Source organism: Alosa sapidissima, chromosome 13 (assembly GCF_018492685.1).
Source record: "Alosa sapidissima isolate fAloSap1 chromosome 13, fAloSap1.pri, whole genome shotgun sequence".
NCBI lineage: Eukaryota > Metazoa > Chordata > Actinopteri > Clupeiformes > Clupeidae > Alosa > Alosa sapidissima.
Window position 1 is genome coordinate 3,474,064 of NC_055969.1, and position 25,294 is coordinate 3,499,357.

At 44.9% G+C, this 25,294-nt stretch overlaps 2 protein-coding genes across 2 annotated transcripts in view; both read right to left on the reverse strand.

The window, feature by feature from the left end:
- pxna (paxillin a) overlaps positions 1 to 16,576 on the reverse strand; it is a 42,380-nt gene extending 25,804 nt beyond the window's left edge. Inside the window, exon 1 of the mRNA XM_042058978.1 lies at positions 16,424 to 16,576. Within this exon, the coding sequence (XP_041914912.1) occupies positions 16,424 to 16,436 (13 nt within the window). The 5' untranslated portion in view covers positions 16,437 to 16,576. The remainder of the gene's footprint in view (positions 1 to 16,423) is intronic.
- A 2,153-nt stretch (positions 16,577 to 18,729) lies between these two features.
- On the reverse strand, positions 18,730 to 22,073 carry LOC121680174 (beta-crystallin B2-like). The gene is made up of 6 exons (XM_042059392.1): positions 21,972 to 22,073; positions 21,390 to 21,488; positions 20,646 to 20,764; positions 20,001 to 20,133; positions 19,377 to 19,519; positions 18,730 to 19,081 (listed from the first exon to the last, which is right to left on the reverse strand). Exons 2-6 carry the CDS (start codon positions 21,450 to 21,452, stop codon positions 18,913 to 18,915), a joined length of 627 nt encoding a protein of 208 aa, XP_041915326.1. The 5' UTR covers positions 21,453 to 21,488; positions 21,972 to 22,073; the 3' UTR covers positions 18,730 to 18,912.
- Between the last annotated feature and the right edge of the window lie 3,221 nt (positions 22,074 to 25,294).

The window sequence follows — 25,294 nt, forward strand, 5'->3', positions numbered from 1 at the left end:
AAAGAAAGAAAGAAAGAGACAGATAGACAGACACAGAGAGAGAGAGAAAGAGAAAAAGAAAGAAAGAAAGAAAGAAAGAAAGAAAGAAAGACAGACAGACAGACACAGAGAGAGAGAGAGAGAGAGAGAGAGAGAGAGAGAGAGAGAGAGAGAGAGAGAGAGAGAGAGAGAGAGAGAGAGAGAGAGAGAGAGAGAGAGAGAGAGAGAGAGAGAGAGACACACAGACAGAGAGATTGCTTTAGGGAAGCATATAAGGCAGAATGAGCTTGACTGAGTTTGTTCATGTCGTGCTATTTAAAGGGAGATACGAACACCAGACATTAATTATGGCGACGTGTGACCTTAAAACTACCACAGATAGGGCGTCTCATGCTCCAGAGAAAGGCAGGAAGTATATAACCACATGCTCTGTGTGTGTGTGTGTGTGTGTGTGTGTGTGTGTGTGTGTGTGTGTGTGTGTGTGTGTGTGTGTGTGTGTGTGTGTGTGTTCAGGGGTAGGTAGTATGAGAGCAAGAGGGATTGAGGGAAATAGAGAGTGATTCCATGTAGGTCTATGTTTAACATTCCTGCATTCTATCTCACACCCCCCCACAGCTTTTTCTCTTGCTCCCTTCATTTCACTATCTGATGGGAAGCAAGGTGAGCTCAGAATTCCTTTCATGCCATTGCCTGTCTGTTTCTTAGATAAAAGGGCGAAGAGGAGAAAGAGACAGAAGAAGAGGAGAGAGAGAGAGACAGAGAGAGAGATAAAGAGATGAGGAGGGGAAGTGAAGAGAGGGCAGTGGGGTGAACATAAAGAGAAACTGCAGTGTGGCACTAAAGAATGTTTGATGAACTCTACTGAACAGGCAAAGTGATATAAATAGCTGGCCAATTTATTAGTGGGTGTAGCAGAAGTCTGGCAAATAAAGTGTCATGGAAGAAGGCTAACTGAGCATGGTTTAGTTAAAAATGACATTGGAGGTCTCCGTGGATCAAACCACTCAAAATACCATGCAAATGCTGTTTAGGTGCATGTGTGTGTGTGTGTGTGTGTGTGTGTGTGTCATGTCACCAACAAAATGTATTCTACAATATGTCCACCTGGCATACAGAATACCCTCTTCAGATGCCTTCCTGAAGGCAACAGGAATCTGAGGTGTGTATATGTGGGTGTGTGTGACTTGTGACTTGCTGGTGAAGCAAGAAAGGCATACCTTGTCAGTTGCTGGTTCTAGTGCTCCTAAAATTCTGACAACACACAGAATGCAACAAGCCTTATGAATAGGCCATGAGCTTTACAAGTGTATACACACACACACAAACATAATTTTGTGTTTTTAGGACAGACCGATCAAAACATTCATATAGAACATTTACTATACTGCTCATTTGGGACTGTGCATGCGCGCGCACACACACACACACACACACACACACACACACACACACACACACAGCCCGGAGCACAAAAAGCAGGAGGCTGTAGCTTGATGGAGCCTGGTCTGCCTCGGTGACTCCAGCTGCTCCAATTACAACACTCACAGGTGCCAGCTGCGCATGCACACACAAGCACAAGCGCATGCACGCACACACACACCATCCATCAGGAAATGTCAACAATTACATAAACGTGCACATATTAGAACTGGTACACACACACACACAGAAACTGGGGATGGTTTCTATCTCCTGTGACCCAGTTTTCCATTCTCACACACACGCACGCCCCGCCCACACACACACACACACACACACACACACACACACACACAGCAGAGAGGTGGATGGGCCAGGGGCTTTGGAAATAAAGGAGCTCTATAAATAGCATAGTGACCAGAGTGGGGGATTGTGTGTGTGTGTGTGTGTGCATGTGTGTGTCGCTCGCTGAGAACAACCACTTCAGGCAACACACACCCGGCATTATTGGCATCAGGACACCAGGTGTTGGGTTGTTTTGTTTATTTGAAAAAAAAAGTAAATATCGGAGAAAGATAAATAGATATTTGAATGAATCTCAACATATGATCTGAGGTCAGGTTCTTAACCTGCCACTCCAGCCAACATGTGACCTGCTGGTAGATTCCATCTGCTCTTATTATGCAGGCACCACTACACGCCAATTGTGCCAGCGCACACAAACGCACGCATGCACGCACGCTCAAACCACTAATCACTGTGAACATCGCAAGCGTGCTGCAAATGCATTATTCCCTGCAGTCTGTGCTTTTGTGAGTGTTGGTTTAGCAGTTGTTTTTTATTTTCCCTTGTTCCAGAGATCAAATGTGACACTTAAATCATATCAAATCATCATACGAGAAACATATAAGTTATGCAAGCCTGTACATTTGCTGAAGATCCTGCTGAAGATCTATGCGTGTGTGTGTGTGTGTGCACGCCTGATAAAGTGTGAGTGATACAGAGAAGGGAAGATAAAGAGAATCAGTTAGGAAGCGGAGATGGAATTAATGGAGTGAGAGATGGCTGTGTGTGTGTGTGTGTGTGTGTGTGTGTGTCTGTCTAATAACCTGCCATGGGAATCCCAGAGCCAGCGCTTGGGTGTATACCAATACTATTACACAAGAGAGAAATCCTGACCTTCTTTCTTCATCTCCTTCTCTCACATGTCTCTCTCGCTTGCTCTTTCTCTCTCTCTTTCTCTCTCCCTCCATCACTCTGCAGCAGTCACCACATTGAGTGTTGAGCCCTCATTGAGCAATGGGTTCCTGTTCACTGACCAAAGCAGAGAGCCAAACCACAAAGAGAGAGAGAGAGAGAGAGAGAGAGAGAGAGAGAGAGAGAGAGAGAGAGAGGAGAGAGAGAGAGAGAGAGAGAGAGAGAGAGAGAGAGAGAGAGAGAGAGAGAGTGAGTAAGAAAGAAAGAGAAAGAAAGAGAGTCATGCATGGGTCAGAGAGAAAAAAAGTAAAAAGGGGGAGTGAGTGATACAGAGCTTACGGGAAGGTCGGGAGAGAGACAGAGAGTGAGGAGGGAAGGGATAAGGAGAAATAGAGAATCAGTTTGCAAATCCCACACTGCCCCATGGTAGAGAGCACGGCAAGCTGCAGACAAAGACAACATCCACACTATTCCGTTTTCGTTTGAATCCGAAACACTTCCCTTTCGTTTGCGCCTCTCATCTACTCTATTCCGTTTCAGAAGCTCAAAAATGACAGAGTAATTTGAAAGCACTGCCTACGTCGTTTTCATTTGAAAAACGCCAGCTGATTGAGCCTCGTCAGTCTGATGTCTCTCCACTCTCCAAAACTCCTTTTACGTGTAGGTTTTGCTTAATATTCATTTCAGATACAAACCAAGACGGCAAATTCCTAAAGAAACGCAAGCACCCACCCCATAAGTGTATTTAAATGACCATTTAAGTGGGTGGATATAGGTTATCCACCAGCCCAGCACGGTAAATGAAACCGGATTTTTCAGGCAGTAAAAGATCCCGTAAGAACAAAACCAGATTTTGTTCAAATCTACATACCTATGGCTACTGTTACTTAAACAGTACTTACTTAAAACAGTACTTATTTTCAAACGAAAGGGGCAGAAATTGGTGCTTTTACATAGTGCAGTGCAGTGCAGTTACATTTCAGAACACTGACATTTACAATACTGACTGATTGCGTGAAAGGTCATGTGATTTGTGCTAATGATCATGTGATCCACACTTCAGGGTTCTATTGCAGCCAAGGTTCCAGAATTGCAAATGTGTGTCTAGATGGAGATTGTATTTGTTTTATTATAGCGTTTTAAAATGAAAGCAGGATAGTGTGGATGTAGCCAAACTCATCCACACTCTGTCCTCTCCAGCCACTTTAGAGAGACCACACTGGATTCCTGCTTCAGCGGATAGCTACACCCTTTCTCTCTCTCTCTCTCTCTCACAGACACACACACACACACACACACGAGAGAAATCATTGGGAGTAGCATGAGAATGTTGTGTCCGTCGTCGGAGGAGTATAGGTCACAACTCAATCTGCCTCCACTCCACATATCAAAGCTGACACCGTCTTCACTTTCAAACCCACAACACACCACACCCTGATTAAGGCACTGATTATAACCCCTGCACACCCACTCACCCGACCCTTCACACTCCCTTTGAAATTGATCACACACTCAGAGAATCAGGCTGCAAGTGACACTACGAATGTGAACTGTGCACCTTACAACAACAGAGTGAGAGTGAGAGTGAGAGTGAGGGAGAATGAAGGATAATAAGGGGGATTGAAAAGCAGATAAAATGAAGGAAAAAAAAGAGGGAGGGAGGTGAGTTATCTGCTTGAAGGGTTTGTGTGCGGGTGCATTCCTGAGAGGTGAAAGCCGCCCTTTGTTGGGACGCGGGGCCTGGGGCCACTAGTGGAGGTGCTCCTGAAGACTAATTAAGAATGTGTGTGTGTGTGAGAGCGTTGGAGTGAGTGTGAGAGAGAGTGTGTGTGAGTGTGAGTGTGAGTGTGAGTGTGAGTGAGAGAGAGAGAGAGAGAGAGAGAGAGAGAGAGAGGAGAGAGAGTGCACACATTTGTGTGTGTGAATGCAAGATAGGGAGAGTGTGTGAGCGTGTGATTAAGGGAGGGAGTGCAAGCGTACACCCCAGTGCTCCTCACTGGATTCCTGCACGGTCCAGCACTCCCGATTCCTCTTCATTAAAAAAAAAAAACCAAAAAAAAACATCACCACACCATGCTGGTCCACACACACACACACACACACACACACACACACACACACACACACACACAGAAAGTACTCCTTTCAAAATAAGTTCAGAGAACAGGAGTAAGACAGGAACTCCAGTGGTCTCACAACAGACCAGATGGACCAGTGCACCCATGGTGGAGAGCCGACTCCCCCTGGCTGATTCAAACCCCAACACCTGAGCACAGAGGCTGGGAAGGAAGCCAACCAGAGCCAGGGTGCTAATGAAGGCAGAGGTGAGAGTAGGAAGTGTGTGTGTGTGTGTGTGTGTGTGTGTGCGTGCGTGTGTTGGACTGTGCATGGTGGGGGTAGCTGTGGAAGCGTCCTGCTTTGCTGCAAGCAGCATGTGGGTAGGTGTAAGGGGACGAAGGGCAACAACATGGCGGATGACTCATATACAGGCAGACACACACACACACACACACACACACACACCAGACAAGTGTTCTCAGAACCTTCGCTGGAAATATCAACAGCCACTGAGTCACACACCCCTGCAGAGTGTGCACACACAGGCACAACACAAACAACACACACACACTTACACGTGTGAGACCAACCTTCACACAAGAGGAGGGGGAAGTACAGACAAGCGGAACTCGGCTAGTTTGAAGCTAGTCAGATATTCCAGGCCGCTCGGTACATCCACTCGGTGCTCAGCTCGTCCTCCTCCTGACTCACCAGGAGCCATGAGCACTACTCAGACTGCATGCAGTCCCGTCGTCCACTTATCTCTCACACATGTAAGCACTCTGGCGTTTGTTTGGTCTAGCACTCGCTCAGCTGAGGAGCGGCCTGAAGCATGTGTGAGAACATGGGAGGCGGAGATGGGGAGAGTAGGTGTGGACAAGGCCCTTGTGTTCTGGAAAGAGTGTGTGTGTGTGTGTGTGTGAGAGTGAGTGTCCGTCTGATTGCTTTAGAGGGGGGAGAGAGGAGACGCAGGTTAAATGTTTGTATAGGTGTGTGTATGTGAGCAAGCAATTAAGTAGGTGGTGTGTGTGTGTGGTATATTAGTGTATGTGTGTGGTATATGTTGTGTGTGGTATATATATATATATATATATATATATATATATATATATATATATATATATATATAGTGTGTTTGTGTCTGTGTGTGAAACAGACTTGCCATTGTATCGTGCCGGTTGACTGCTCAGTGGTGGACAAGCAAAGGCATTCCACTCGGCCAACTCACCCCGCTGGAACACAATCAACTGCAGTCGGCCCATGAGACAAAAGCACAGTAGCCTACGCTTTGTTCCCCCGTCTGTGTGCAAGGACAGCCCTGTCATGTCATGTGTCGCTTGTCTTGTCTTAGTCTTCTATACAATTTGGCTACAAACAAATTACAACCTTGCTGCAGCCAAGCGTGTGTGTGTGTGTGTGTGTGTGTGTGTGTGTGTGTGTGTGTGTGTGTGTGTGTGTGTGTGTCTAGGTCTGTTGTTGTTTATTAGTACTGTGCAGGGAACTGCAGGTGCACTTGTGAGTTATTCTCTGATGATTAATTCAGCTCACAGTTTTTTTTCCGGTCACATACATCGGTTTTGCATCCCACATTTTCATCTCGATGTTCAGATCTCAAGAGTTCCCAACAACACACATATTCTTTTGCGCTCTGAACCACTCTCACTTTTTCCTCTCCCTGTTCCTCAATCACACACACACACACACACACACACACACACACACACACACACACACAGAGAATGAAAAGGCTGTATTGTGCCAGCTCCATGGACCATTCAACAGTGGAGGAGACCATGTTTCTGATGGGTGGCGTCTGGGGCAGGAGGTGGCCCTGGAGAGGTCATCATCCCCCTCATTCCCAAATCAACACATAATTTTCTTCCTCTTCCCTTCATCTATTTTTCCTCTTCCCTCAACTCCACAGTGCAACCTCTTCTTCACCTCTTCCAGTGGCCTGTAGCCTGCTAACAAAAGAGCAGTTTGAGGCAGGTACAGGCTGTGAGCCATGGCCGACAGAAGAGTGGAGCGGCGAATGGTTTATAGGCTCTCACTGGAATGTAGTGTGTGCTTATCTAAATCAACAAGAGGATCGGTCGGTAGTGGAATCAGAGCAGTGTGCATCCCAGTGATGAGAAAAGTGTGTGTGTGTGTGTAAGGGGTTGAGAGGTAATCATGATCTGTCAATCAGAGTGGGTTAGAGGCAGCTAAAGAATCTCGCAGCAGCTCCAGGAATCCACCAGGCCAAAGGAGCACCAGCAGTGTAACAGAGAGGGGGGGGGGGGTAGAGAGGGGGGAGGAGTAGACATTAAAGGGTTATGATAAGATTTCCTATCTCTATTTTAACCTCCATCCTCCTGTCTCCATGTCCCTCTGTTCTTCTCCACCATCTCTCTCTCCCTTTTTCTCTGGATGTGGCCAAGCTGAACTGCTCTTGCATCTGGCAGCCTTCGCAAGCGCACACACACACACACACACACACACACACACACACACACAGAGGCCGGACTGAAAGAGTGAGGTCACCCTCCTCCTAACCTCCCTCCTCTCCTCCACCCATCCATTCTTCTCTCTTTCCTGCCAAGCGATTTTCACAAACAGCAGCGCGGCCTCAGGACTTTCCCCTCCCAACCGCTCAACCAGCATACACACACAGGGACAGACAGAGAACTGAGAGAATGATCCAGAACAGGAAAAGAGAGAGACAGAAATAAAAAAAGAGCGAGTGATGATGAAAGAGGGAGCAGAATCAGCTCAACAAATCAAGTAAAAGCAGAGGAGAAAAGAGAAAAAGTAAGCAAGAGAGAAAATGCAGAAATGCAGGCATGCACACAGTCCCAAATCATGACTCTACCTCTCACCGCTCTCACCCCTGACCATGGTGTGGTGTGGTGTGGGGTGGGGTGGGGTGCTGTTAGCTTCCTGCTGATGGTGAGAGATGGGGGCCAGCTCAAAGATCCTCTTCCTGCATCCGAGTGATGCACTACTCGGCTGCTTCGGTCACTGGTGCTCCCCTCCTTCTCAATAAAATGCCTCATTTCACACTCACACACACGCCAACTCTAAACACCAAACATACACACTTCGTCTCATGCACAGCACAGCACACACACAGAGTAGTCAGATTGCACACAATTAGTCGGGGCCCTTGCCAGGGGCCTCCACAGATGCAGTGGGGTTTCTGGGGGAAGGGTTGTGCACGGCAAGGTTTAGGGAACTTTCCAGTCGCCACATCCCGGGTCTGAAATGGAAGACCTGACCTCAGCTCAGAGCGGCCATGGGGCAGTAAAATCAACAGACAACCCAGGGAGGTCATTTTCTTTTCACAAGCCTTCAGGGACAACGGCATCCAAAACTGACAAGCAGAACTTCAGCCCGTGGGCTTCAAGCAAAACACAGCAGTCTGTCTCTCGCTCCCTTTGTTGTTTATGTGTGTGTGTTTTCTATCAAGCTGATGTTGTGCATGTTTGTCATCATCTTATCTATGTGAACAAATGGCATGTGCTGTTTGTGACTACGCCTGTTTGTACATGTGTGCTTGTGTGTGTTTGTGGTCGTGTGTATATGTGTGCATGTATATGCATGCGTGTGTATGTGCTGTTTGTTTGTGACTACGCCTGTTTGGACATGTGTGCTTGTGTGTGTTTGTGTGCGTGTGCGTGTGCATGTATATGCATGCGTGTGTATGCGTGTGTATGCGTGTGCGTCAAAGTGCCGTGTGTGTGTGTGTGTGCTCAGACTCGTCCCTCTCAACCACGGAGCGGTTTCATCTGTCGCTTCGCTACACATCACACACAACACATCCACCTCAGAGCCAAACACACAGCCAGCTGGAGCTCCAAGAGCCACGGGGATGGAGGGAGCGGGAGAGAGAAGAAAAAGAAAGAAAGAGAAAGGTTCCGTGGTGGGGGGCTGAAGAGAGGAGGATTGTGTGTCAGCAGCGTCTCTAAAGCAATAAAAAAACAAGTGTCTCCTCACAAGCTATTTAATCATTACACATTACACTTCACTGAGACGTTATCTCCAAAACAAACCTCTGGAGAAACCTCTTTCAACATACTCTGGAGAAAGACAAGAGGAGAGCGTTGGGAGGAGACAGACAGAATGACAGACAGACAGACAGACAGACAGAGACAGACAGAAAGACAGAAAGACAAACAGACACACAGACAGACAGAAAGCCAGATACACAGACAGACAAAGACCGATACACAGGGAGTAAACTGTTGATGAGGAAAGTTCCTCATATGAAGTAAAATCACAAAGGTCTTTTTTCAAACTTCACACAGCATTTGTTGTTAACTTTGCCCTTGTTTGAATAGAAGCTGTATGAGTTGCAAACCACTGTGGCTAAAGGTGTGAGTGAGTGAGCGAGCGTGCAAGAAAGACAGAAAGAGAGGAAGCAGCGGAGGCTGGTGTGTTTCCTATTCATAGGCCAGCGAGGAGGTGAGTAAAGCTCATAAGGGGAAATGTCTCTTCTCTCCTTAACCAACACACACACACCAACACACAGACAGCAACACACACACAGAGCAACACACACACACAGCAACACACACACACAGCAACACACACACACAGCAACACACACACCAAGGCCTAGTCCACACGTACCAAACTGATCTTTTTTCCCCTCCGTCTTCCCTGGAACCGTATCAAGAATATTTGCGTCCAAACGGATCCATCTCAACACGACTCAACACGTTACTTCATATCCCAGGCCTATAGGTGGCACTGTTTCTTTACAGAAATTGACCAAAGCTTGTGCGCTGTAGGCTATACAAACAAAAATGGCTAGTACAAGGAAACCAGAATTGTTTGTGTGGACTGATAGTGAACTGTCAACTGAAGTCAACAGTAAAACTAATAAACTTCATTTTTACGGTTTGTGAAGGGTGCAGTCCCGTCTTTTATTTGGCTAACACAGGTAAATAATCTCCTTTACTTTCTTTGGTTGTAGGATAGTTCGCAATTCACATTAGTTTTGGATATCACCGCAAGTGCATACTCTACTAAACGCTAGGCCTACCCAAGTTCTAGGCTATTCCGTCACCACATTTATAATATTGCTATAATACCTTCGTTAGTAACAGTCGATACTTTTGCCTGCATCAAATCGCGCATTCGCATTTAGTGCGTTACCATCGGCTTGAGTTCTAAGCGTCTTTGTATGCTCATATCTGACTAGACTATGAATGCATTTATTTATGTTGTAAGACATGTAAAATAAATGAATGACACCGGCACTATGCACAAATTAATTTAAACTTACACCGCACTTCCCTAATAACTTCTGACTAGTTCTCTCACGTCACTGACAGTAGCTAGAATGCATCAAAAAAACACACGGGAAAAACACTGTTCAGTCCACCAAGTCATAAGCTATTGGCGCTGCGCAGCACCAGTTGTGATTTTTATCCTACTGAGTGTAATTGTAGGTAATGTCATGTATGAAATTGTTAGGCAATACTATAAGGGTCAAGTCCAGGGCAGAGGTGTGGCGATGAAATCATCAATACTCAAGTATGCGGTTTCGCCGTCCAAACAAACTCACAAGGGCTACGGTTTCATATTTTTCCACCCTGGGACCAGGTTTCATAAAAGCGCGGTTTTGGGCAGTGCGTTTACAGGATTCGTTTGGACGATCGGCCAAGACGAAGCAAAACCGGTGCGTTTAACCCAAAAAGCGTCTCCGTGTGGACGGGGCCCAACACACACACACACACACACACACACCAAAACACACACACACACACACACACACAAACACACACTGGGTTGGACAGCCTCAGAGATGTGCTTCTGTAGCAGTGCATTGAGCCAGATCTGGTCATGTGTGCAAACGCACACAGTGGCAATGTTGACAGAATGGTGGTCAAAAATGACACATCGCCACCCAAGGCGGACTTCACTGTTTCACACAACTCAGGCAGGCCTGACAAAAAAGGCGCTCTCTCTCTCACACACATGCACACACTCACTCACTTCAGTGACAGAAATGTTCCCAATTCCAAATAAATCACTGTATAATAATGTATTATTGTTCAGTGGTGCATACATAAATGAGCGCACGAGCAAACACACTTCACTAAAAATAACTTCACCATTTCCCTGACAGAAACGGACAACAAAGACTTTCTTTAATGATTCCTTTAACACACATAGACAGGCAGGCACACACACACTTCGCTTCTTCACCAGTTTTCTTAAAGCCCTCGGAGAATCCCCAGATAACGGCTGATGTGAGGGTTGTCCTTTTAGACACTCTTCAACAGTTTCGCTGGGCTCAGCATCGCTGCACTCCAACTAATCTGGATTTTGCTCCCTCATACAGGACTGGCTTTAACACACTGAAGGCTCTACTCATTTTCCCTTGGGAGATATGACACACACACACACACACACACACACACACACACACACACACACACACACACACACAAACACAGCTTCTGCTTTACTGTCTTTCCTCTCTTCCTCCTTCCCCTTCTCACTCCCCCGCTTCCTCACACTCACAGTCATCCTGACTCCAGTCATTTTTAACGGTGCCTTGAGATGAGCTTCACATAGCGCTAATGAGCTCTCATTCCCCCTCATTCTCCAACACACACAATCCTTTATTATCACACACACACACACACACACACACACACACACACACACACACACACTCTGGTCGAGCTACACACATTAACACTCTGAAATGATTTGCTCCACAGTTTCATCACTGCTCTACTCACTCAAATCACGCACACAATCACACACACACACACACACAAACATCTAAAAAGCACTTTCTAAATGGCATGCACACATTCTGCTTTAGTCACACACATGGGCTAACAGACACACATTTTAGACTTGAGAGCATTGTTTGCTGACCAGATATCTTCTGCTCATAGGTCCAGCCTCCCTGTTGGGCTCACTCAAACACACGCGTCTTCTCTCACTCTACATCCCTGTCACACACTAGTTTGGGACTGTCCACACTCATCGCTCCAAATATCTCTCTATTTTCTTTCTTTCTTTCTCAGTTATTCATTCAGTCACTCACTCACTCACACACACACACACACACACACACACACACACACACACACACACACTAAAGATTTAGTAGAAGTCAGGTATTTCACATTCATGTCTTGTTGGTGCTTGTCCAAGTGCAGAGAGCTTGGCATATGCGCACGCACACTTTTGGAGTAAAAGAGAGACCTAAATTCAAACTCTTGTCCAGCCAGGTCCTAGTCCATTACAACCTCAAGTAAACAGACTTTGTTTCTATGGGTTAAACACACACATAATTACTGTCCAGAAATACCTTTGCCAGAGTCCCTCACCTGCAAACCTGTTTACCCTAGCAACACCTGTATGCCATTCGCCCACACACACACAAAGACACACACACACACACACACACCTCCTTCCTGTGTGTCTGTTCATTAACCAACACACCAAAGCCCTCTGGAAGAAGCGTGACTGTCGTGTATTTAACCAGCAGGGCCCTTTCATCCCCCAGCTCATTCAAATGAAACTTAACACATCACATATGGAGCGTTCCCCGTTCAGAAACCGTGTCAGACAACATCAGTGTTTCCATGCGGTGACATCATAGGGACGGGGCCGATGTTTCGTGAGCCGACTGGAGATTGTTGCCCCCTCTGGAGCGGCAACACTGCAGGAGGGAAGTGGGACAAGACCCTTCTCTGTGCAGCCAACCAGGGAAGAGAAGAGAGAGATGGGCAGCCAATCACTGGGGGCCAAGTCCTGTTACATAGCCAATTGATATAGACCAGGCAGTACGACGATACAAGGCCCTGGTTGACTGGCGTAGCCAATCAATGAGCTGTTAGATGACAACTTCCTGAGGGTGATTGGAAACATCCTCTCCACAGGTTTCAGTGGAACTTTTATTGTGCTGTTTTGTAGGTTCAACGTGGACTGGAGTGTTGGATGACAGGCATTCAGACAGAGGAAGAGAAAGAGGGAGGGAGGGAGAGACCAGCGGAAGAGTGGAAGTCCCCTTTTGATCATGAGCCGAACTCCCTGGCACGCTGCTCTCATTATCCTCCAACACGCTCATGTGATTGTGTTTGGGGTTTTTCATAAAGTGCACTGCCCTCCCCCAAAGCAGTCTTTCTCTTTCTCCTTCTCTCTCTCCCTCCCTCTCCCGTTCTGCCTGTAAACAGCAGTCTGGCCTCTAGAAGTCTGACCTTGGGAGGGCAGTGGGTGGGATTCCGCCCTTTTGGCGGCTCTGAGGTGTACCGCTGGAATTCTCCGGAAGTTTTGGGCACTCTATGCAAGCGTGTGTGTGTGTGTGTGTGTGTGTGTGTGTGTGTGTGTACATCTGTGTACTACAGACGTCTAGCCATGATCCCTTTGGAAGACACCTCCGCCTCCACACCCATCCCATTCTTGTATGTGCAACGTCTTCGAGTGTGTGTGTGGCTGTGTTTAAATGTGTGTCTCTGTGTGTGGCTGTGTTTATATGTGTGTGTGTGTGTGTGTGTTTGTGTAGGAGGACGACAGGGAATTACATGACAAAAGCTAGAGTTAATTAGTAACTGCAGACCAGGGCTCAGGCTGAGACTGAATCATGTCTCAAAGCTGAGCTGCGCTGGGATGGTGCGCTGGGCTACGCTACGCTGCTCTACACTGCAGCTTTATTCCTGGCCTCCGAGTGGGCGGAAAGAGAGCGCCCGTAACTTTTGCAACGCCCCACTGCAACACGACGGAGAGGGGAGAACAAACAAACATGCCACAGTTCCCCACTTAATAAGTCCGACTGACAGCATCTAGAGAGGCGAGACCACACCCGTACACAAACACAAACACACAAAACACAGAGGCAACATTGAGGCTGCTTAAAAAGAGAAGGCCAGTAAACACATGCCTGTGTGTCGCCGAATTGTTCTTACCACAAACAAAAAAAGGGGATGTGGTGTGGGGGTGTATGTGGTTTTCTGACTTCCAATTTAGTACGCTGTGACAGTGCATCAGAGCTAGTGTGTTCGTTTGTCTTTGGACCACAAGTATGGGTGAGTCTTTTACATTTAATTGGTCATACTTTCATATATTTGACCGTTTCCGATTCCTTCGCCCCAAGAGGTAATGCGTGCTGCAAGTAGGGGCTGCACAGTGTGGTCACTGCCACTGGTGAATGCTGAGACAGCCTGCCAAATGCTGGACATGAGAATGGATGGTTGTGAAGTGGTGTGTGTGTGGATGCTTGTGAAGTAGTGTGTGTGTGGATAGTTGTGAAGTGGTGTGTGTGTGGATTGTTGTGAAGTGGTGTGTGTGGATTGTTGTGAAGTGGTGTGTGTGGATTGTTGTGAAGTGGTGTGTGTGTGTGTGGATTGTTGTGAGTTGATCAGTTATATTATGACTGAGGATATTCTCTATGAACATTTAAGCTGCTTATATTATTTATTTATATAATATATATATATATTTTAATAAAAAACAAGGCGATTTACAAAATCTAGCAATTGCATACAAATGTCTGGATGCTTCAGCTTTGATGCCACAATCATATGCCATAAGCATCTACTTATAAATATCCTATCTGCTTCTGGAGTGTGTAAAAAAACATCCATCCGTGCATGCATGACCAGTGTGTGTGTGTGTGTGTGTGTGTGTGTGTGTATGACAAGGCTGCAGTCAAACGAGTGATGTGCCAGAAATAGGTAACCCTGCGCAGTGAGCATGTCAGAGGAGCTACCTGTCGGCTGCAGCCTCAGCACTTCAGCAGGGCCAGGACACCCCGCTAAAAATAAAAAGAGGGGGAGAGAGAAAGAAAAAGAGAGCGCGCAGATGTTCCCTCCTCTTCTTCAGCCTCCTACACTTCCTCCATCTACCACACAGACTGGCGCTATCAGGACAAGCTCTTTATCACACTTCTGACTATCTATTTGCCATCACAGCTGGCACACACACACACACACACACACACACACACACACCTCTTTATTTTAGAACCAGGCTCATTTCAAAGCAAGCATGCATCAACATGCACATGATGGGAGATGGAGACGACCATGTCTATTGAGAATTGAAGTAACTAGCAGCTGTGTAGGATAGTTTGGCTTAGAGAGGTTTACACCTCCTTAGTGGCTCATCCACACTCTCTTTTCACTAATAGCTGTTAGCATGGCAGGTTGACAATAATCACCTGTTCACATGAGAAAGTGGTTTGGGTCTTTCAAACATTCCTCCAAATTATTAATATGCATGAATTGCTGAATATGAGGGCGAAGAAAAAACATGACAACAGAAAAAACATGACAAAAAACAGACAACAAGTCGACCTTTATAATAATCATCAATGATTCTAATTGGTTTATTGTGCAAAGTATGGCTCTAAGCACCCAAAACTGGAGGAAGACAACTTCTTTACAATGTGAACAAAATAATCTTCCTTTGTTTTGTTTTTTGGCGACAGCTAGTTTTCTTTCTCCCCACCCCCCACCCCCAGGGTGGAAGATAATGTTTCTAATGGGACTATACTTCGATATGCAAACGCGCAGTAGCAAAAGCGTGTCGTATGTTACCCAATAATGTCAAGCAGTAGGGTACCAAAAGGTTACTGTTAAAGTTTTTTCTCTAACTCTGAAAAGGGGGACAGGGTATGTTTATGACAGCGCAACCAACGCCCTAATTCGAAATGGCTTGCGATAACCATTATCTTTGAGGCATAAGCCCTGGGCGATAGAGTTAGGTCAATGACATCCCCACGTCTTTCAACCTGTGGACACCCTGGTTTTCATTTGGGATACAGCCTAACAAATACATATCTCGAGGGATGTGGTCGATAGCTTGAAAATATACTAGATGTTAATTGCGATTTAACAGTAGCCTAAACTGGATTTTTTTTTTTTTTTTTTAACAAGAACACTGTATTTCCACCCACTGAAACACCTGAGCACCGCAAGCATTGGGCGAAGTATTATATTCGCCACCAGCTTCACAAAACTACTCTGCGGCACAGATGTTAAATTTGTTACAATAACATATGTTACATTTGTTAATAATACGCAGTCCAGGCGTTGCACGTCCACAGAACCTCAATCTGGTTGTAGGCTACAGAATTAGTGAAGTTACTTTTGATAATGGTTTGTGAAAACATTACAACCAGACAACGACATTTAAACATACTATCGGTAGACATTCAGAACTAACTTAATATTGACATTAGACAATTGATGTTAGTTGGCTTAGAATATTTCACTTTTATATTAAAAATAGAGTAGGAAAGTCTGGCGGTAACGTTACTAAAGTAGGAATGCATTCAACTTGTCAGCAAATAAAGACCAACCTAACTACACATAACGTTAGCTCAAAACAGCTGAAAGGTGGTCAGTTAAATGGCACTACTCTAACCCCTACGAATAACTAGCTAGCATAACTTCAAGTTAGCAACACTTGGACATTATCAAAGAAACCAGGGCGAACGGACCATAAAACTCGTAATATTCATGCCACTGCAACTCAGTCATTCGAATGTTTTTTTCATCTGCTAAAATCTTGACTACAGGCCTCAGTACGAACTATTCCCACGCTCGCTAACGTTGGGCTATTTCCTTCATGCCACGGGATAGCTGGATATCGCTATTCAAGCTCCGCGCTGACGCTGGTAAACGTTTCACTCACCTTATTTAATTAGCTGGCTGGCTAGCCATGCAGGCTAGCTCGCTAGCCATCTATCCAGCTAGACTGATGAAAAAGATCATAGACCTGTAAAAAATATGAACGCTCAGTTCTTCCGCTCACTCACCTAAATCATCCATCTTTTATGATTCAGTTCGGCGCAGGGAACCGGCCCGGTGTTTCCTTAGATGTGTTGTTTCTGGTACACCCAGGTTCTGCTGACCAAATCCCTGTGATCTTCACTGTATGCAGCACAGAAGTTTTCAAGTCACAGGAGCGCGCAGCGCAGGAGCCGTGTCGGGAACTCGCAGCTCGCCACCGCTCAGGTTGTGTGGCTCTGGAGCTGTGCTCTGGTTTGAGTTGTTCACGCAATCTCGGCAAAATAGTGACATCTAGTGGTAGACTAAACTTGTGGCCGTTGTAATTCATGTACTCTTACGATGTGTGCCTATACTGTACCTCCCCCTCCAATACTTCTGAGAGCATTTTAAATGCATACAACTGAATTATGTAAGGTGTGGGGTATACAGTGTATTGCATAATGAACATGGTTGTCTATAGGCCTATGAGACCCCAGAATGGGTGAGCATATTTGGTTGCAGGCTCTTAAAATAGTCACTCACTACCAGGCATCTTGGGAGAGGCCTCAGCAATTTATGAGGTTGAAATGCAACAACTAAGTGGAGGATTAGATTAGGCTACACTTTTTGTTTCACAAATTATCATCATGTGAAACCATTTTCTAAGCTAATTATCAAAACAAGACAAAAATATACAGTATTTTTTTTAGTTTAGGCCCACATTTTTTAGTTTAGGCCCAAATTTATGCATATTATCTCAGTCATGTGACAGGTGGTAAACTAGTTGGTGCTCAACAGTACACAGTTTGTCCATTTTTACTGAAGCTTTCTCCAGAGCAGGCAATGCCAGACATGAGACCAAAATACCAGGTTTCTATCTGTAGTCAGTGATGTTTTTGTTGTTGTTGTTGTTGATTATGTTTTTTTAACAGGTGAACTCCCCATCCATAATTGCCCTCAATGAAGTTGTCAATACCCCAGTTTGTTTTAGTTTAATGATGCAAACTGTTGAGGGTCGTGTAACACATTCTTATGTAATAGTGCACCGTTGCAACATTATCAGAGCACTTAATGATGACATGACTCTTCAATGAATTACCCTACACCTTTGTAGGCCAAAGAATTGCACAACCCTGTGTCTGAATGTTGAACTTGGTCTCTAGGCAAAAGTTTGTAAATAGCGCAGCTTATGCTAAAATAAAAAAGGTCTTTAACAGTGACAGGTCTAAGAGTAATGTACTGGTAACATAATCTATTATTAATTTTTAGTTGTGACCTTCAGTAACTTAATATTCTTCACTTGCGTTTTCACACCAGTCATCAGGTCGCAGTGTATCATATTCTTTATGGATCCAGGTCATATATTGACGCACTTTATTTTACGATGTCTCTAGGTGCTCGTGGGTATTTTAAATGGTATCATGTCTCCAGAAAACACTTTCAATTTTTCAATTTCATGAGTTGTTTGGCTTAGTGCTGGGTGAGTGCCTGGCTGCATGCATATTTGACTGTGTGGACTTGCGGGCCTAAGAGGTTAAGTGTCAGACAGACCACAAAGAGGATCCCAGAAAAGGTTAAACTTGTCCACAGTAACTGTTAAATTCTTTGCCTGTCCGTGAAAATGTAAAGCATGTAACCACACTAGAACACACACACACACACACACACACACACACACACACACACACACACACAGTCACTTGTTGACAGAAAAACACAAGAGTCAGAGAGACAGTCTTTGCCTACAGCCCACACAAATAGATCAGAGTCTGTCTTGAAGAGTGAGGTTGAGCGAGTCAGGAATTCTTCAGGGGCCTTTGCACAGTCATTAGACAGCCAGGCTCCTGAGATATCCCATGTTGCCACAGCTGTAAACAGCCTCTTAACAGGGTGCTAAAGGCCCCTGCAATGCCAGGAGAACTGAGATACAGTACAGAGGCCATTACATATGTCATCATATTACAGAAGCCCCTCTGTATGTGCATTTGTTTATCACTCTCCCTCCCCCTCCTCTCTCTCTCTCTCTTTCTCTCTCTCTCCTTCACAATGTCTTTTCTCCATGTGTCTCTGTTTTCCTATCCCTATCCGTTTTTATATGTGTACCCAGTTATTGTGTACTGTAGGTGAGGTGAGGATAGCTTTAACAAGTATGCAATGTCCATGACAAATATTCCTGTCTGACCTGTCAATCTATGTTCAATCTTGATGTACCATTCTACCATTGATTGAAAATATCATTGGAAATACTCATGTCATTGTCTTATTACTATTAAACTTTAGTTAGTATTCTGTTCTGTTTAAACATGAGCACTGCACACCTTCTCAAGGAGTTCCACCACTACCACCACCAGAGTTTGAGAAGCACAATAATTTATTTGTTTGAACAGTTGCAGGGTGGCACTGGCACAGTTGCAGTGGGCACAGATGTGTGAGGAGTGGGCAGAGGGCGGGCGTGTGCGAGGTGGCTGTTGGCGGACGAGACGAGGCGTTCAGGCGTGGCAGGTAGTGCAGGGAGAGAGCGAGGGGGTTTGCTTTTTTAAGTGGAGGCATGGAACGCCCCCTTCTGGTGCCACTGCATGTCGCGCACGCGGCGCACGGACTGGATCTGGGGGGCCTGGGCACCAAACTCGGAGTGGTCCTTGTACTCGCCCTTCTCAAATAGGTACTGGTAGCCACGGTAACCGGGGTACTGATAACCCACCCATCTGCATGGAAGGGAGAAGGAATGGCAGGTCAGCAACATTACAAGTGGTTATCCCTGGCATCTAGACAATATTTATCATTATTAACAGATTTATATATGTATATATTTTCTATAGGACCGCTGGAGTGACATAAATTGTCTGCTGGAACCAAATTCCTTGTATGTGTGAACATACTTGGCCATTAAAAGGTGATTCTGATTCTGATGAGATCCAGATCTTGCCTCTCAGGCCAAGAGAAATCAATCTAATGTTTTCTAAGTGAGTCAGCATGTCAGTGTGTTCAGTGGAGGCTCACATGCCACTGTGGACGCGCACTGATGACACCTTCTCCTGGTAGCCGTATGCGTGGAAACTGGGGACGTCATCATCAACAATTTCAATCTTCTTGCCGGCATAACCGGGACCTTCATACAGGACGATCTTATGGTCCAGGCTGTCCTGTGTCTCATGCAAGCACATATGGAGCATGAAGTTTAAACAAACATGCAACATGAAAAAAAAGTCTCACAGCAAATATAAAAAAGCCCCATGCAGACAGCTGAGCAAACTCATCCGCTGGGAGGAGTACAGACAGCGGCACGCATAGATAAACAGACAGACAAGCAGATGGTCAGGCAGGCAGACCACGGAGAGATAGAGGGAGGGAGAAAGAAAGAGTGAGATAAAAGAAGTCTAGGAGGAAAATAGAAAAAGAGAAAAAGAAAACATAGATGTGGTTGTAAAGAGAGAAACAATGTGTGTGTATGTGTGTACATGTGTATGTGTGTGTGTGTGTGAGAAAGAGAGATTGAGAGAGAGATCAAGAGAGGGAGAGAGAAATAAAGAGAGATAGTAGGACAGGGAAAGGAAGGGAAGGGAGTGTAGGGGTGAAAGAGAGACAGACAGATGGACACACAGACATGAAGTGGGCCTCTCTCACCACTTTGATGGGGCGGAAGGAGAAGAGGTTGTCGCTACGTCTGCTGTTGGTCCAGCAGTCCCAGCGAGGGTACTCCCCCTTCTCAAAGATGTACTGCTCCCCTTTGCAGCCTGCCTGCTCATAGCCAACCCATCTGTGGAGAAGAGGGGAGGGGGCAGGTTGTTTGGGTAGCAGGGTGGACGGAATGGAGTTGGGTGGGTGTGGTGGGTTCAATGGTTTGGGCTTAATGAATCGAAAATGAATGTGACAGCTTCTTAATTATTAAAGACATACACAGGCAGGGGGTAGTAGGAACATGCAAAGAGTGTAAATAACATTTTACACTTAAACCAGTTTTCTAACCCCCAAACCCTAATCCTCTAATAATTGTTGACAAGATGGTGTGTTTTAGTCTAAAACTAGCAAGCTAATTAGCTTACAGCCAACAGACTTACCTTGTGAATGTTAATTTGCAATAGCACTGGTAGATAGATAGATAGATAGATACTTTATTGATCCCTAGGGGAAATGGTGGCACTAACAGCAGTTGCCTGGTTTGGCAATTTATCTATTTTAAAGGCAATTTCTGAGAATCTGATCCAGAGTTTACAACTACAATGTAAATAGCCTGGACTTCTATTTTTACGTGACTGCTTGTCCACTCACGGGCCACAGTAGACCAGGATGGAGCCCACTCTTTCGACTCCTGCCTCTTGCAGGTTGGGGCACGGCCCGGTCAGCTCATGGCAACGGCCCTGGAAGTTCTCTTGCTCAAAGATGGCCAACTGGGAGACATCAGGGACAGAGAGGGAATGGAAAAAAACAAGAACATGAAAATGAGAGCACACATGACAAATGTTAGAGAGAGAAAAAGGAAAGAGAGAGAGAGAGAGAGAGAGAGAGAGAGAGAGAGAGAGAGAGAGAGAGAAAAGAGAGAGGCCCAGGACCAAGAGCAGGAAGATCAAGTATCAGTGGCCAAGAGGGTCGTCTGGACCATATTTACTCTCTCTATACTGTGTATACGATGAAAAGGATGTATTTGGACCAGGCTCAATAGGAACATTTTGTTGTCAAAAATAGATAAATAAACACAATATATCTGAGCTCTGCATGGATCTTATTCATCATATAGGCCTTTAAATGCATTCCATTACACGTTTACAGTGCTTGAAAATGTAAACAAAGCCATAAGAACACCTGAACTGAAAAGTAAAGATACATAGATGGAATTGTGGTAAACATCTCTTCAGAAATCTATTCAAAATGCTGGTTGCTCTGGAAATATGCGAAGTCCTGACAACCAAAACATATTTCATCTATAGGAGTGTGTCTGTGCTGAAATATATGTGTTGTTTATGCATGCGTGTGTATGTCTGGATATGCAAACATGTGGAATGGTGGGCAGTGCACCTTGAATGCAGTAGGGCCCGGCTGCTGCTGCTTAGCCACAGGGGTGGGGTGGTCAGTGGCCATGATGAACCGGGATGGAATGCGATGAAAAGGAAATGTCTGAATGAAAAAAAGAGAGTGGGCAGCATTCACTGAGAGAAATGCAGTTCACAGAAAAGAGTCGCTTCCGAGCTCCGCCAAAGCCACCATCTGTTCCCCATGATAAAAGTTCCCAGGGAATACCTTGGCGGGTCCCAATGCAAAACATTCCCCACATTTCATAGCCAATGGAAACGGCAATAGAAATTCAAATGCTGACATGAAAAAAAACGACCTGTTTAATCATTACTTATGTAATGGTAGACCTGACTTTAATCATTACGTGTGGATAGCAATCAGGGCAATACAGGGAAAGACAGTATCACACAACACAGAGAGACAAACTGGCAGAGGCCACCATACAAAAAGTGACACAAAGTGTCACAAAATGACAGAAAAATAAATAAACAAACACATAAACAATCAAAGAAGCCAAACAAAACAATAAACAAACAAACAAACAAACAAACAAACAAATCACTGAGGCGAAATGTGCACCCTTACCAGTCCCTGCCTGTGCCAGTGGTTTGAAGTGGCACTGTGGGGTGCAATATATACGGGCAGCACAGGGGTGGATGTGGTGCCAGTGCTGCTCTCTCTGTGCCCAGAGTGCTGTGTTGATAAGCCATGGATAGGCTGTTTGGCAGGGGCTGGGGGGTCACAGCTTTCTCTACAGTCCTCACTCCACCACCCCACTCCATCCTGAAACCGTTACAACCACCACTCCACACCACAGCACAGCACCCCCCCATCCAAACCTGCCCCCTCCTCCCGCTTTCTTTCTCTCTCTTTCTCTTTCTCTCCCTCTCTCTCTATCTCTGTGCGCCAACCCTGGCCAGCCAGAGGTATTTCATTAGTTGTCAGTTTTTTAGGCTGCCACGCTTTGTTCTGCTTTCACATGACTCAGCTCCGCCCGTGCCAAGAGAGCGCTGCTCACAAAGAGTGAGGAAAGTGGGGAGAGTGAGGGAGGAAAATGTGAGAGAGAGAGAGAGGAGGAGGGGTGGTGATAGGCATGATGATGATGAAGATGATGATGATTTTGGCGATGAGGATGATGAAAAAGATCAACTAAACAGGTGAGCAATTATGGTTGGATGGATGGACATGGAGAGAGAGAGAGGAAGAGTTAGAAATGTAAGATATGTGATAAGAGTGAGGAGGAAGAGTGAAAGAGAGAGGTAAAATCAGATGCTGAGGATGTCATTATGATGATGTGGAGGAGGAGGATAGAAAATACATGTAATGGAAGAACACGTAAGATTGAATGTTGGGAACGAGCGAGAAATATGTATACACAGTAGGAAATGAAAAGTGCTCGGTAGAAATCAAGGGTAGAGGGTATTCATGTCTTATTAAATCATAAATGAAGTGCCTGATACAGATAAGGGGGAAATATGAGAAGAGAGGAAGTCACTGCAGTATATAGAGGACTGAACATAGAGAGACCTGAAAGGGAAAAGGACTGTGATGTATCATCCTCACTGAAAAATTAAGCCAAACATGAGAGCTATTGGCTGGATTTAGAGTGTGTGATTAAATGAAACATGGATTTTAATTCTCAGGTGAAGTGATATGAGAACACTTTCCCCTCAGCCCCCAAGCCAGTGATGACTTGCAACAACAACAAATATCAGATTACATTTTTGAGATCATAGTTTTGTTCTGATTCCTCACACACCACACCACCAAGGGCTAGAACAGCTAGAATTACATGTTATAAATATATATGAGAAATATCCATCACTTTCTAAACATATTGAGAAAGCATTTTTAAAAATAAACAAATAAACAAACTCTAATTCCTTTGCTGTTCAGTTTGATGTTGTTGAATAATTGCATCCTGACAGCAAACTCAAGGGAAATCACATCAAGTTACGTGCCCTCACCATGAATCAAACCACATCTGGTCACCACATTCTCCTAGCTGTTGTTCGGTTAAGTCGGTTAGGTCATACATGAAGTGAGCGTGTACATTGCACAGGGCCCATTTGATCAACCCGGAGCACTCACCTAATTAAACGACTCCGGTGGCAAAGTAACCTTCTGGAGCCCTTCTGTGGGCCTGTCATGACGTAGACCCTCAGCGTCTCTGAAGGGTCACATATCTGCAGGCCTTTGATCAGGGATAATTGCCTGGATGTTTTGATCAGAAGAAACTTGTTATTGAATAATGTCACCCACATGTGACTTCATTAAGTAATGTGTTAGTTTGCGTGTAAGGAATTCACTGTTTTGGAGCAGAAGTATTGACTTTGAGTGGAAATGTTGTTGGCTAAGATGTTCATCATTCAGTGACCATGTGTTCTCCTGAAGGGCATACTATTGTAATGATTTACAAGCTTGATCGCAAAACAGTTCCATTGTCATTACCAACATTGCTTGGCAATACACTGATATTGACATTTACTGATTTACTGTGTGTTTATGTTTATGTTTATGTTTGTTTTTTAGCAGATACTTTTATCCAAAGCTAATAACAATGACATCAATAAACATGATATTAAAATTAAAATGAACAGTTTGCAGTCATATGGCCTAAATAAAAAAAAACTATTAAAGGGGAACTATGCAGGTATTTTAGCTTAATTTACCTTATTAACCGAACAGCTTCAAAGTCACTGAAATAGTTATATGACTTTTTAGGGTTGAATGGTGGCCGCCTCACTTCCCCCGGGCCTAGTGCCTGTGAGTGGAAAAACCACCCTTGCAACTTTGGGCCGGCAGGCCGATGGCCTCAGAGACAGAAAGTCTCGCAGCCATATCTCGCAGCCTTGCGATGTAACAAATTGCTTCACTACACACATACACGCCAGGCACCGGCTAGAACAAGGTAGTGATGGAGTTTCTCAGAAATTCGTCATGGCAGAGCCAACAAAAAGAAGCAGAAAGCGAGTGAACCGTTGTCAGAGGAACAAGGAAAGAGGAAAATTAACCGATTGAGGGGTGTCGTAAATATACTCTGAAGCTATAGGGGGAGCTCTGCAGAGAAACCTGTGAGCAAAAAGCGAGAACACAGCAAAGAAATTGCCAAAACTGCATAGTTTCTCTTTAACACTTTGAGTTTTTGTTCCCATGTGTTGAGTGTCAAAAACGCAATATTGCGTTTTTAGCTTTTTTAAAAAAGAAATTATGAAAATAGACACTCTAACACACCTTATGTGCGATTTTGGGAAATCTATCATGAACTGAAATAGATGATGATCGAAAACTCATGAAAATGCACAATCTGGACATTTTATCATAACTCGGCTTTTGATGGTTGCCACTTTGGGTCGAATCAGTGACGCATGCACGAAGGTCAAAACCAGGCCATTTATTTTTGTGAGTTTATCACTAGGTGGCAGTCTCGCCACTCTTTGGCAGTCTGAGCCAAAGCTTCCGAAAACAGCGCAGCATTCAAAGTCTTAATAGACTAAATAGAATTAACAGCATAATAACAATAACCGTATAAACTGTGACTCTGTAAGGAAAATTAATTAGTGAGTCAGTAAGAAAGTAAGTAAGTCTTTATTATATAGTAGCCTAGAAATCTAGACGCTCCCCTAGCGCAAATTACATTTGCTGCCAGGGCTAGTCTAGCAACTCTCTGTTGGCTTGTGAGCTCCAGAAATCGAAACTCAATCAGGCCAATGAAATCGTGTATAGGTGGGCTTAACATAATGATTGATGGCAGAGTTGCAACGGTTTGGCTTGAATTCCCTGCTACTTGAAAACAAACTAGATGTACCGCATAGCGGTACAAAATATGACTGCCGCTCAGTCCTGTACATCCGTTCCGCGAAAATAAATCACACTTCAATTTGTCTCCATATTTTACTCCATCCCCC